Raw genomic sequence first — 15,000 nt, 5'->3', positions numbered from 1 at the left:
AATAAACGGGGGGGCTCATAATTCAGGGGGGCTAATAATTCTGACTTCAACTGTATATTTATAAATTATACATTTTAATACAAGAATTATTATGCTGCCAAATAAAATATCAAATAGTTTATGGAAAGCATATGGAAAGCATCGTTAATGGAAAGCATCGTCATCGTCGATACCTCAACGAGATATCGAATTGAACCGAATCGATGGCATGATAATCGTAACCGAACCGTTACAATTGAAACAAACAGTGTTTTGTTGTTTTCTGAATCTAACAGTATTCAGGTAGCATAAGTGAATAACAAAAAAAATAATAATTGAATAATATTAATCTGTATTAAACGTACAATTTCTTAAGCCTGAATGCTTTTTAAAATCCTAATACAGTCGCAGGCCTCAAAAACACATGCAAGTGATACATTATTAGTAGAGCCAGACAAAATCTACGGACATTTACTTGCTATTTCTGCGCAGAATTTAGTCAAAAATCTGTGGATTTATGCTGAAGTATTTTGGGAGCAACTAAAAACTTAATATATGAAATAAAAGTAATACCTTTTAACTTTTATTGAATGTTTAAGATGCAAATCCAATTAGATCCACTTAGTTGGTAAACAAAGCAAGTCTCTCATACAATATACAGTTAAAGTCAGAATTATTAGCCCCCCTTTGAATTTTTCTTTTCTATTTAAAATATTTCCCAAATGATGTTTAACAGAGCAAGGAAATTTTCACAGTATGTCTGATAATATTTTTTCTTCTGGACAAAGTCTTATTTGTTTTATTTCGGCTAGAATAAAAGCTGTTTTTAATTTTTTAAAATCCATTTTAAGGTCAAAATTATTAGCCCCTTTAAGCTATATATTTTTCGATAGTCTACAGAACAAACCATCGTTATACAATAACTTGCCTAATTACCCTAACCTGCTTAGTTAACCTAATTACCCTAGTTAAGCCTCTAAATGTCACTTTAAGATGAATACTAGTGTCTAGAAAATATCTAGTCAAATATTATTTATTCAACTGTACGTATTTATTATCACTCTGCTTTCTCTGAAGTAATCTCAAACACAATGCACATCTTTTATAAAGGCCTGTAATTTAAAGTGTATATTTTCTCATTATAAAACACATAAGCTGTGATGGAGCACAAGGTCACCCCATAACAGTAGCTGTAAAGCTGTCCTTGGCGCTCAGTATATGACCTCTGGCCACTTATACAGTATTTACTATATGTCTTTTGTCATTTGCTGCTGTATGAGCACACAGTGGCCGTGTTCCAGCGTGGATCGCTTCGCTCAGGGCCACAATTTACCTCTGTTTTACGGCTGTCTGATCTATTTGCCTCCAGTGATCCTGAGAAAGGAGCTGCATTCGCCATCCGTGACCTTCATAAAAGCCTCTATTTGCTTTAGACAGCGTTCATAAAGCAAAAGACTGTTGATTTATAAATTGTAGAGCACCGAGGCGGCTCTCCACTCTGCCAGCCTTATGCTGCACATTACAGGAATCTAAAACGCCGTGATGGAGTTGTAAATCTAATACATGAAAGATCTGTGCTGCACCTTCCTCTGCGGGACTGACTTTATCTGCAGAGCCTATTGCTTGGTGATCATTATGGAAAAAAAAGGAGCAAGCGTAAACTAAAAAATTACTTTTTACACTCGTATGTGGTGAATTTATAAGTTATATACACTTTACACCACTTTTACTATGGTTGCCACACTATAAAACACTATTTAGAGGTTTTATTTCTTGTTTATCCAAATGCCATTTTGTTTTGATGTGATTTTTGGCTGCTGTATTGGTGTTGTATCTCAGTCGGAGTAGGGATATGGAAATGAAATGTGATCAAAACCTGCCTGGAACTATTTTAGGTGAGTGTTTATATGAAAATAATAGCACACTGTAGGGTCTTTCTTCAGTAAATGATTCACAAACTCAAAGGATCCAGTCAAAGTGAGTCTCCAATCAACGATTCACTGACATAAAAGTTACAGTCAGAGAGAGTGTACAGTCAATTTAATGAAGCTGACTCAAAAGATTCAATTTCCATTTAACAATACACTGAATCAAAAGATCCAGTCTCCAGTCAACCATTCACTCACTCAAAAGATCCAATCAGAGCAAGTCTCCAGTGAACAATTCACTGACTCGAAAGATCCAGTCACTAGTCAATGATTCACTAACTCAAAAGATCAAGTCAGCGTGAGTCTCCATTCAACAATTAATTGATTAAAAAGATCCAGTCAACGACTCATTGACTCAAAAGATCCAGTCTCTTGTCAACGATTCATTGATTCCAAAGATTCAGTCTTTAGTCAACAATTCACTGACTCAAAAGATCCAGTCACTAGTCAATGATTCACTAACTCAAAAGATCTAGTCAGAGTGAGTCTCCAGTCAACAATTAATTGACTCAAAAGATCCAGTCTCCTGTCAACGATTCATTGACTCAAAAGATCCAGTCTCCTGTCAACGATTCATTGACTCAAAAGATCCAGTCTTCAGTCAACGACTCTGGCTCAAAAGATCCAGTCTCCTGTCAATGATTCGTTGACTCCAAAGATCAAGTCTTTAGTCAACAATTCACTGACTCACAAGATTCAATCTCCAGTCAACAATTCACTGGCTCACAAGATTCAGTCTCCCATCAACGATTCGAAGACTCAAAAGATCTAGTTAGAGCAACTTACCAGTCAATGACTCACTCACTCAGAAGATTCAGTCTCCAGTCAACAATTCACTCACTCAAAAGATTCAGTCTCCAGTCAACGATTCACTCAATCAAAAGATTCAGTCTCCAGTCAACGATTCACTCACTCAAAAGATTCAGTCTCCAGTCAATGATTCACTCACTCAGAAGATTCAGTCTCCAGTCAACGATTCGCTCAAAAGATCCAGTCCCAGTCAATAATTCTCTGGCTCAAAAGCTCCAGTCTCCAGTCAACAATTTCAAAAATCAAAAGATCCAGTCTCCAGTTAATAATTGACTGACTCAAAAGATCCAGTGTCCACTCAACAATTCAATATTTTAAAAGATTTAGTCCCAGTCAATGATTTGCTGACTCAAAAGCTTTAGTAAGGGGGAGTCTCCAGTCAATCATTCACTCACTCAAAAGATCCAGTCTCAAGTAAATAATTCACTAGCTCAAAAGATCCAATCCCAGTCAATGATTTACAGACTCAAAAGATCCAGTCTCTAATCAATGATTCACTGACTCAAATGATCTAGTCAAAGTGAGTCTTCATTCAACAATTCACTGACTCAAAGGATCCAGTCAAAGAAAATCTATAGTCAATGACTCAAAAGAGTCAGAGCAAGTATTGTCAATGATTCGCTGACTCAAAAGAGCCAGTCTCCAGTCAATGATTCATTGACTCAAAAGATCCAGGGGGAGCCTTCAATCCACAATTCAACAAAATACTTGTACACTCAAACACCCGAGTACATAAAACAAAAACAATAAAGCACTTCTGTACTCTATTCAAATAAAACAAAACAGAGAGCATTCACTATAGCTGTATTTTCAGGGTATCTACACGTTTTAATCAAGTGCTTTGTGTCCACCAATGAGTATGAGAGTATGAATATGAGACAGTGTGAATGCAGCGGTACAGTAACTGAAGACTCACTTGCGGCACATCCTCTGTGTGAATCCTGCAGCTTCTCCACTGTAGTATCCTGGAGCACAGGAGCGAACGCACCTCCACTCCTGTTGTAAGAAGCCCTGCGCACACTGAATACACTCCTCCTGCCCCGGCCCTGTCAACACACACACCACATCATGAGCTCAGCGCTGGTGGTCTACAATCAGCTTTCTGGTATTTACAATTCAATTCAATTCACCTTTATTTGTATAGCGCTTTTACAATGTAGATTGTGTCAAGGCAGCTTCACATTGAAGATCATAGTAAATTGAAACAGTGTAATTCAGTTTTCAGAGTTAAGTTCAGTTTAGCTCAGTTCAGTGTGGTTTAATAATCACTACTGAGAGTCCAAACACTGAAGAGCAAATCCATCAATGCGCAGCTCTACAGATCCCGAACCATGCAAGCCAGTGGCGACAGCGGCAAGAAAAAAACTTCACCAACTTTTTCAACCAATTTACACTCATTGGAGTCTCTGCTTTAGGCTGTTTAGCACATTAATAAGACATCCCTGCTGAAAAATCCAGCTTAAACCAGCCTAGGCTGGTTGGCTGGTTTAAGCTGGTCGACCAGCCTGGTTTTAGAGGGGTTTTGACCATTTCCAGGCTGGTCTTAGCTGGTCAGGCTGAAAAATTACCAGTTAAATCCAGCTAAAACCAGCTTGGTTTAAGCTGGACATAGCTGGTTTTGGCTGGACTTCCAGCCTGGCTAGGCTGGTCAAGCTGGTTTAAGCTGGTCATCTCCTAGCCTGACCAGCTAAGACCAGGCTGGAAATAGCTGGAAACCAGCCTGGAAATGGTCAAAACCCCTCTAAAACCAGGCTGGTCGACTAGCTAAAACCAGCTAACCAGCCTAGGCTGGTTTAAGCTGTTTTTTTTAGTAGGGATTCATTAGTCATTATTAATGAAACATACAAATTTGGTAATAACATTTGACTGCACATGCTTATTTTCACGAAATTGGTGTCAAATTATTCATTGGGTCATGTCAACAACACAGACACCAATTATGCCATAATTTGTCAAACTTCCTGTCCGCCATTTTGATTTTGTTCAAAACATTCTTGTTTTAGCTCCTCCTAGACCGTTGGTGCAATCTTCACCAAATTTGACTCGGATCATCTTCAGAGCATGTAGACCAAAATGTATGGAATTCATGGTTTCCGCTACATTCATTCGTCCGTGGCAGGGTGCCACACCAAAATTCATCCCGCCACGGCTACATTACAGCTTCTCATTTAAAACATTCAGTCGTTTTTTTAATAGCGGGTGATAATCGCAGCAAAACGTATTAAAAGGTACGTGAATTATTACAGTGTAATTTCTGTAATACGTTCTTTGTTTGACCCTTTAAGGTGACGTGCTGACTGACTGACAGGTGTGTGGATGCGTGAGGCCAGCAAACACGACGTAGCTTTCAGTTATGAACAGTTTCCATAATTATACTTTATAAAGGTCTATGGCTCTGCATTTAATGACTTGATCTTGCTGGAGTTTATAACCAGTTCACTTTACTTCAGGACGCATTAATGCTGCTCTGTAGGTCTATTGGAGACATTCATAAATATTCCTAGCAAATCTAATAAATGTTGGAGACATACTCGTTACTTAAACGCACTAAATCACACTTCAGCACTGTTTATTTGAGAGCGCACAAGAAGATCTGCACTTGAGCAGCGTATATTTGAGGGCGCGCAAGAAGTTTTGTGCACGAACAGAGGAAATCGGCGAGCAAGCAAGGAGATTCACATGCTTGTATTAATGTAATGTAATGTAATGTGTATTTATATAGTGCATTTATTGCGTATTATATGAATGCAATCTCGACTTGTAATACTGCGCTCACGACATTTGTTATTGAAATACAAATACAGCTGGAAAAAATCCTAGAGGAAACAGTGGAATTCATGTTGATAGATGACACTGTTGTCATTTAGCACATGCGCAATACTTGATGTAATGCTGCCAGATAACATTACAGGCTGAATCACTGTAATGGTTTGAAGTATTGAAACCAAACTTAAAGTGTGTGATCTAGACCTGACATTGACCAAACTACATCAGTTTGAGCCACCTTCTGGGTAAAATTGACAAACAATTCAATTCTATCAATAGAAATCATACAAAATTCAGCAAATGACTTTTCAGTTTTGTCTAGTGTCATGAGACTGGCCTCGCAGATTCCTTGTATCATTGATATGTGAACACTGATATAATTTATTCCCTAATTGACAAATCTTCCTCTCCACCATCTTGAATTAGTTTGAAAATCTGTTGTTTTGAACTCTCCATAGATCACTAGCCCAATTTCCACCAAATTCAGCTTAGATCACGCTGCCAAAAAGGTATAGAATTTTCCAGTTTCTCTGTAGCTTGTTGCTCTGTTTGTTTATGATGTGGCTGCTGTGCTGCTTGGCCCCGATAATTGCTGCTTGCAGCTATATTTGTTATTATTATTACTATTATTAGTTGCAGTAACAGCAGCGGTAGTAGTATTAAATAATCTTCATCACAGTTTCAAGAGTTCACACTTAGCTGATTATTGATAACAAGACGTGTTTGGCATGCTGTTGTAACAGGTTATAATATCACCTGTGATATTGTCTTTCATTAAAATCTTTGTCATTGTTTTATTGATTTTATTTTATACATTTTCTATGAAATAAATGTGAATTTAGTGTTGAGACTTTTATTTTGAATTTTGATTCCGGTAGCGCGTCGACGCCATTTTAGATTGCTCATGCGCATCTCGCCAGTTCACTTTGCACAAGCTGGGGAGAAGAATATACTGCTGTTATATGCCCGACGAGAGATTTAGCTACTGTTTTGATGTCAATCCACAGAGCGATGGTGGCCAGTCCATGTTGGGCTTGAATAAACCTTCTCCGGTGAATGAAGTAGCACGTGTCCTTGTCTTCCTTACAGACAATGGAGAGGCCAGTAACAGCAGGTGAAAACAGATCTGCTACACTGTCCCGGGAGAGAGTCCCGAGCTCAGAAGATCCTCGAGCCCGGGGCTGCCTCCCGTTTCATAGGGCGAGAATGGAGTTTGAGCTCAGGTAGGTTTTGAGAACTCCCCTGGATTAGTTCTTTGAGACTATTATTGATTGTTGGACATTGCCAGAGCATGGTATACTGCTAACTGAAAGGCATATATTGGAAGCCTAGACTAATTGCTCATATGCAGTTGAAACCAGAAGTTTACATACACCCTAAAAAAAGGAGCATAACGATCTTTTTAAAAATGTCTGATGGTAAATCAGACTAAACGTTTACTATTTTAGGTCCATTAGGATTACCTAAATGATTTACATTTGCTAAATGCCAGAATAATGAGATACTTTTTTTTTAGAGAAATTTTTATTAATTTTGGAGAATTGTTTATTAATTTCTAGACAGTCAAAAGTTTATATACATTTCCTTGGTATTTTTTTTTTGCTTTGCTTTTAAACTGTATAACTTTGGTCAATTGTTTTGGGTATCCTTTCACAACCTTCTCACAATAGTTTGAAGGAATTATGGCCCATTCCTCCTGACAGAATTGGTGTAACTGAGTCAGATTTGTTGGCTGTCTTGCTCGCACAAGCTTTTTCTACTCTGCCCACAAATCTTCTATAGGATTGAGATCAGGGCTTTGTGATGGCCACTCCAAAACATTCACTCTGTTGTCCTTTAAGCACTTTTAACTAATTTGGCGTTTCCGTTTGGAAGACCCATTTGTGGTCAAAGTTTTAATTTCCTGGCTGATGTCGTGAGATGTTGCTTCAGTATTTTTTTACATATTGTTCTTTCTTCATGAAGCCATCTATGCTGGGAAGTGGACCAGTCCCTCCTGCAGCAAAACAGCCCCACAGCATGACACTGCCGCCCCCATACTTCACAGTTGGGATGGTGTTCCTAGGCTTGTGAGCTTTCTTCTTTGTCCTCCAAATGTAACACTGGTCATTATGGCCAAACAGTTCAATCTTAGTTCCATCAGACCACAGGACAGGTCCACAGGTCTTTTTCCCAGTGTAATTTAGCTAATTATAATCTGGCTTGTTTTGTTGATTCTGGCTTGTTGATTTTCCGATGTTGTCACACAAGGATGCAGTGTGTTTGAGGTTTTCCTTAAATACTATTCTACAGTTGTGCCTCCAATTAACTCAAATGTTGTCAATTAGCCAATCAGAAACTTCCAAAACCTTGACCATCATCATCTGAGCTTTTTCAGAGGCATAATAATCTTATTGTATGTAAACTTTTGACTTTCAAGAAAAGTTATAACAATTTCTCAAAAAGTATCTCTCTCATTATTCTGCTATTAAGCATAACAGATACACATTTGATAATCCTAACTTACCTAAAAGAGAAAAAGTGTGGTCACATTAACATCTGACTTTTTAAAAAAATGGTTATGTGTCTTTTATCGTCTATGTAAACTTCTGGTTCAACTGTATTGTGCCAATTTGATTTGATCAATTCACTTGTACTGCATGTCTTTGGACTGTGGGAGGAAACCGGGGAACCTGGAGGAAACCCACGCAAGCACAGAGAGAACATGTAAACTCCACACAGAAACACCAACTGACCCGGCTGGGACTCGAACCAGCGACCTTCTTGCTGTGAGACATATTAGAAATGTTTTTTTGATCAGAAAATAAGGATATCACAGTGTGACACTGACAATTCAGCTTTTCATCACAGAAATAAAGGACATTTTAAAGTTACTACAAGACAAAAAATAAATACTTGAGTAATATTTAAAATAATTATTATTTTTAAAATTATTTTTTGGGGGGGTTTCACCTTTATTGGATAGGACAGTAGAGAGAATTGAAAGGAAAGTGTGGGAAGCAGAGAGAGGGGAAGGATCGGCATAGGACCTCGAGGTGGGACTCGAACTCGGGTCGCCGTGAACACTGGAGTGCATGTGTCGGTGCACTTTCCACTACGCCACTGGCACCGACATATTTACAATTTTTACATATTTTCTAAATGACCCCAAGATATTTCGAAACCTCAGATATTTTATTCAATAATACATCAGCAAAATACATATTTATTTTTCAAAAACTAATATTAAAATAAACCTCTTACTTAATGCTCTACGCATAAAGTAATGGGATAATTGGCTAATAAAATGATTCTAGCATTTGTCATTTTAGCAATATCCATCATTTCTGTGTGGATGAGAAAAGGATTCAGCGTGCTAACATGGACGAAGAGCATTTCAAAACAGAAACGCCACTCTCACATGTATCCAAATGAATAGAGATGTATTTTGTGTAGACACACACACGCATTCGGGTTAATCTGTCAGCTTACTATTCCCTTTCCTGTTGTGTTTATAACATTACCCCTTCACATTTCAGTGAACTTGGAAAGCAAACAACTCACGGGCTTATCAGTGGTCTCTGGTGGGCTGGTATAATGAAGTTAGTTAATTAAGTTCCAGAGCTGAGCAGCAATAGTGCTACAGGACTGGCAGCAAAACAATACAAACGCTTCACTCGTTCGTTTCTTGCGGCAGATTGATTCAGCTCCTGTGGAAAGCGAGCAATGGACGATATCTGATCTCATTCCTCCACTTCTTCAGCAGGTGATTTTTTTTTTATTTTCAATGCTTACTCAGAGACAGACATTTACTGATTGATGCAAATATGAATTCCTTGATTAGCTTATTTACGAGCATTAGATCAGGCATGGAGCTAAGCTTGATGGCCAAAATCTGAATGCAAATCTTAAAATGAATCAGTGGTCATTAGATTTTATCTGTATTGACTTTTAGATGTGACAAAACGGTCTAAAGCAGTTTTTAACAGGAGAACAGAACAGAATTGAATAGAATACATAAAAATGTACAACTGAGATGGCATTCAGCAATTCAACAATAAGAGGCAATACACACAAGAAATGCTAATTACACAAAAGAACTTCTAATGCTTAGAGAAGTGCTAGAGTAAAGGGAAGAGTTCAGACTCCCTTACATTCTTCACTCTTTGTTATATTGCAGCCATTTGCTTCAATCATTTAAGTTCATTTTTTCCTCATTATTGTGCACACAGCACCTTACACTGACAGAAAAACACAGAATTGTGGATATTTTTGTAGATTAAAAAAGAAAAACTATCACATATCCTAAGTATTCAGACCCTTTGCTCAGTATTTAGGAGAAGCATCCTTTTAATTGAATACAGCCATGAGTCTTTTTGAGAGTTTTTCCACACCTGGATTTGGGGATCCTCTGCCATTCCTCCTTGCAGATCCTCTCCAGTTCTGTCAGGTTCGATGGTAAACGTTGGTGGACAGTCATTTTTAGGTCTCTTTAGAAATGCTCTATTTGGTTTAATGGCCCATTTCCACTGAGTGGTACGGTACGCTTTTATGGGCGTTTCCACTGTCAAAGGGTACCTAAAAGCGAACCGTACCGTACCACTTTTTGGTCACCCTTTGAAAAGGGTACCAAGGGTACCAAAATGCTTCTTTCTTTCTGTTGTACACCATGCCCACCAAAAGAGTACCATTGATACCCATTTAGCAGTGGAAACGCAAGCCTGATAAAAGTGACCCAAACCGACCCGTACCATACCCCTCAGTGGAAACAGGCTATATGTCAGGGCTCTGGCTGGGCCATTCAAGAACAGTCACGGAGTTGCTGTGAAGGCACTCCTTCATTATTTTAGCTGTGTGCTTAGGGTCATTGTTTTTTTGGAAGATAAACCTTTGGCTCAGTCTGAGGTCCTGAACACTCTGGAGAAGGTTTTTGTCCAGGATATCCCTGTACTCGGCGGCATTCATCTTTCCCTCAATTGCAACCAGTCGTCCTGTCTCTGCAGCTGAAAAACTGCCCCACAGCATGATGCTGCCACCACCATACTTCACTGTATTGAACTGGTAATGAGCCGGGTTTTCTCCACACATACGGCTTAGAATTAGGGCCAAAATGTTCTGTCTTGGTCTCATCAGATCAGAGAATCTTATTTCTCAGCATCTTGGAGTCCTTCAGGTGTTTTTTTTAGCAAACCACTAAGGAGAGGCTTCAGTCGGGCCACTCTGCCATAAAGCCCCGACTGGTGAAGGGTTGCAGTGATGGCTGACTTTCTACAACTTTCTCCCATCTCCCGACTGCATCTCTGGAGCTCAGCCACAGTGATTCTGGGTTATTCTTCCCTGATAGCTCAGTTTGACGGGATGGCCAGCTCTAGGAAGGGTTCTGGCCATTCCAAATGTCTTCCGTTTAAGTATTATGGAGGCAACTGTGCTTTTAGGAACCTTAAGTGCAGCAGAATTGTTTTTGTAACCTTGGCCAGATCTGTGCTTTGCCACAATTCTGTCTCTGAGCTCTTCAAGCAGTTCCTTTGACCTCATGATTCTCATGTGCTCTGACATGCATTGTGAGCTGTACGGTCTTATTTTAGGTGCGTCCCAAATTGCATACTTATGCACTACTCTACGCCATTTTTTAGTATAAATAGTGCAAGTAGTGCGTTCACACTGAAAACTCTAAAAATAATAAGTGTTATTTAATTACCCAGATGATTCAAATCAATTTTTTCGATGCACTTACTTAGCCGGTAAAATGAAGTGTGTTATGTTGGACACTTCACGCACTCAACGACTGGCTTAGCCTAGCTATCAGGCGCACATGTTGGATTACTTTATTTATTTTGGATTGTGAAAGCAAAATTCTCCTATTAAAGTGATTATAGCACCTCCCGATGGTGAATATGGTTATTCTCATGGCAGGTATTATTTGGTACTTTGGTCATTTATTTAACTAATTTGGCAACCATCAAACATCATCAGGGAAACGGTTTGAATTTCTGCATTGTAAAAAAACATTAGTGTTCAATTTGGGACCAAACTACATTCATATACTGTGCATAGTGTATAGTGTGCTATTTGGGGCACAGCTATAGATAGACGTGTGGCTTTCCTTATCAAGTCCAATCAATATAATCAAACTAAGCTGGACTCAAATGAAGATGTAGAAGCATCTCAAGGATGATCAGAAGAAACGGACAGCGCCTGAGTTAAATTTATGAGTGTCACAGCAAAGGGTCTGAATACTTAAAACCATGTGATATTTCAGTTTTTCTTTTTTAATAAATCTGCAAAACTGCCCACAATTCTGTGTTTTTCTCTCAATATGGGGTGCTTTGTGTTCATTAATAAGGAATATATGATGAACTTAAATGAATTTAGCTAGTGGTGTAATGGATCACAAATCTTACGGTTCAGATCACATAATGTTTTTTTAGTTACGGATCGGACTATTTTTCGGATCAGCCAAAAAGCAGAGGAGACAAATGACATTTGCTTTCCATTTATTACAAAAACTGTACTGCAAGAAACCTTTGGTTTTAACAAACAGAACTTAGAAGCTGTAATTTTATTAACAATAAAATAAAGAAATAACCAGCTGAATGAAAATTCATTTATTTATTTATTACATATTTATTGCCACATCAGCAACTTATGGCTATTTCGTGGCCAAATGGATATACATTAAAATATTACATGAGAAAAACAAATTCATATTATATAAAAAAATTTACTTAGACAAATATAAAAAAAATATTAATAAATTAAAATTTACAAAAAAAATATTCAAAGTTAAATATGGTTTTTCAGTTCTATTTTTGATAAAAAATGTAAAATTCTTCCTGGTGGAACCTTTTTAAAAATGTCCACCAAAGTACTCTCCTTATAAAAATTTTGTCTAATGGAATTTAAACTTCTACATTCCAACAAAATATAGCTGAATGAAAATAAATTGTAAATAAAATATTCAGTACTGTGAAAAATTCACTGCTACTGATGTTGCTGATGACACAAAATGTAGAAATCTAACATTATAATTTGTACAACCCATGTTTATTTTTAGTCTCATTTTCAATAAATGATTCAGTTTTTCACTCATAAAACTTCATGTTTCATTGCTAGATGTGTCATTTCTGAAGGATTATTCAGTGGTTATTTTTGATGGCTGGTTGCCGCCACCTATTGGTCAAATAATGTAATTGCTGCCTTTCATTTTCATTCTTGAGCATCAAGTTTAATGCATATGAAGGTGATTTTAATCTTTACCATAAACATCAGTGGTTTTATCTAAACTATAAACTGTTATCCCAGTACTTCTGTGTTATTTTACTGTTTGTAACTTCATAATTAACTCAAAAAACTAAAGACCTAATCTCTTTCTTGGTTTTTCAAACACAGATTTGAATGCAGAGATTGAAAGAATTAATAAACATATGCAAATCACCATCATTTATAATTAATGTTGAGATCCTGATCTTTTAATGATTAATTGTGCAGTTTACACTGAATGCATTAATGCAGGCAAAACACGTACTGACAGAAAACCCCTTTAATAACCTAAGAAACCCACCACATCCTGAATAACCTACCCCGACTTCTTCCATCATTATTATATTTCACAGGAAAGCCTTAATGCTTTCAAACATTTGATATGAATGACGTGAGAGGCTATGAGGTTTAATCTACCACTTAAAAAAATGTTTTAATTCGTGGGCCATGTGTGTTACAAACTGTGGATTGTGATCCGTACAAATCACGGATCAACCGTGATCCGTTACACCCCTGATTTTAGCAAATGGCTGCAAGATAACAAAGAGTAAAAAATGTTAGGGGGTCTGAATACTTTCTGTACCCACTTTATATAAATGAGTGTATGATAGGATAGGATAGGATAGGATAGGATAGGATAGGATAGAATAGAATAGAATAGAATGGAATGGAATGGAATGGAATGGAATGGAATGGAATGGAATGGAATGGACTGGAATGGAATGGAATGGAATGGAATGGACTGGAATGGAATGGACTGGAATGGAATGGACTGGAATGGAATGGACTGGACTGGACTGGATGGAACTGGACTGGACTGGAATGGATTAGAATGGAATGGAATGGAATACGCTTATTTCACGCTGCCGCCATTTCAAAACAGGAAAGCAAGGCTGTGGTGGGGAAAAAACCCGGAAGTATAGGATCAGCATTGTAAACATTGCAACAACATGCTGTGGACTATAAACCTCCAGCTGTTGCTGCGATTTCTAAGTGCAGATATGGTGTAAACATCACTTTAATATCATTCAGTTCAGTTTAATTTAAACAATTAAAAGCGTTTTAATTAGCAAAAAACATCCCAATCTCTTCAAGAGTAATACGCTTAAGTGTCCTCCTAGGCTTCAGTTCTGCTTCAGCCTATGTAACCTGGTGAGTGATAAAACAATGCAGTCCTCTGTAGCACACATAACATTTATGTGCCGCTGAGCACGTTCTTAGTGCAGTAAACTGATGACATTCTCAGCCAATCACAGTCATTTCTGTTGAGCACTGGTGAACACTATGGCAAATCAGCACTGTTTAAGAAAGCGATCAACTGTGCCTTAAATGTTAGCGGAAAAATTTACATTTTTTAAAATAAATTTCAGTACAGAAATTTAGGCCCAATCCCAATTCTATTTTTGTACTCCTTCCCCTTCCCCCTTAAAATTAAGTGTGAAGGGGAAGGGCTTCAAATTTTACCCCTAAGAATTGGGACACAGCACCTGCACACGTCTTCATATGTCATCGCAATCTCTTGCTTCATATGAGATCAGACGATCGCGACTGCTGTAGCTATTCTAGTTGCTTTATTTTTTAGTATTTATCTTCAGGAAATCACTGAAGGCGTATATTATGTTATCATAACAATCTAATGTGGCAATAAGATCATAATTTTACTGCGCATATACACAGTGGCCATATTCATCTGTGTAAACACACCAAAACAACATTAACATTATAGCAGACACTGTAAAAAGCTTTTCTGACAGGGGATTGGAGTGTCAGAACGTTGTGGGACTGCTGTACAGGAGTGATGACTAGGGATTATAGATCGTGAAATTTTGCTGTTTTTATTTTAGCGTTTATAAAAAAGCATGACGGTAAAACACGAATGCGGTTATGAATGTATTTAAAAAATGTGCTTATTTGTTGTAAAAATTCATAATAATGACAAACAATACTAATTTGTGGATCTCCTGACTTCCAGGTGCTGTGATCCTGCTGTTGTGGCTGGTGTATTCTGGGAAATTTTCTTACCCCTTGGTTTCAAGTGAGGTCATGAAAAATCTTAGTTTGAAGGGCTATCTACCTCTTCCCCTTAGCCCTACGCCTTCAAGCAAAAGAGAATTGGGACAAGAGGAAGGGCTCAGGGGTGGAATTGGGATTGGGCCTTAGTCTAATATAGTGAAAGAATCTTGAGCTGGGTAAGAAAACGTTAGCTAACTAGTGCCTTTTCCCTTAACTTAGGGGTCCGATATACTCTTTTTATTTTCATTATCCAAACGGACCTTTG

The 15,000-nt window shown here is 37.9% G+C and overlaps 1 protein-coding gene across 1 annotated transcript in view; it reads right to left on the bottom strand.

Annotated features, from left to right (window-relative positions):
- pcsk6 (proprotein convertase subtilisin/kexin type 6) overlaps positions 1 to 15,000 on the bottom strand; it is a 171,957-nt gene that overhangs the window by 15,067 nt on the left and 141,890 nt on the right. The window contains exon 18 of the mRNA XM_056462598.1: positions 3,634 to 3,763. Within this exon, the coding sequence (XP_056318573.1) occupies positions 3,634 to 3,763 (130 nt within the window). The remainder of the gene's footprint in view (positions 1 to 3,633; positions 3,764 to 15,000) is intronic.

Source organism: Danio aesculapii, chromosome 7, assembly GCF_903798145.1.
Source record: "Danio aesculapii chromosome 7, fDanAes4.1, whole genome shotgun sequence".
Taxonomy (NCBI): domain Eukaryota; kingdom Metazoa; phylum Chordata; class Actinopteri; order Cypriniformes; family Danionidae; genus Danio; species Danio aesculapii.
This window is presented reverse-complemented; position numbering and strand designations above follow the sequence as displayed.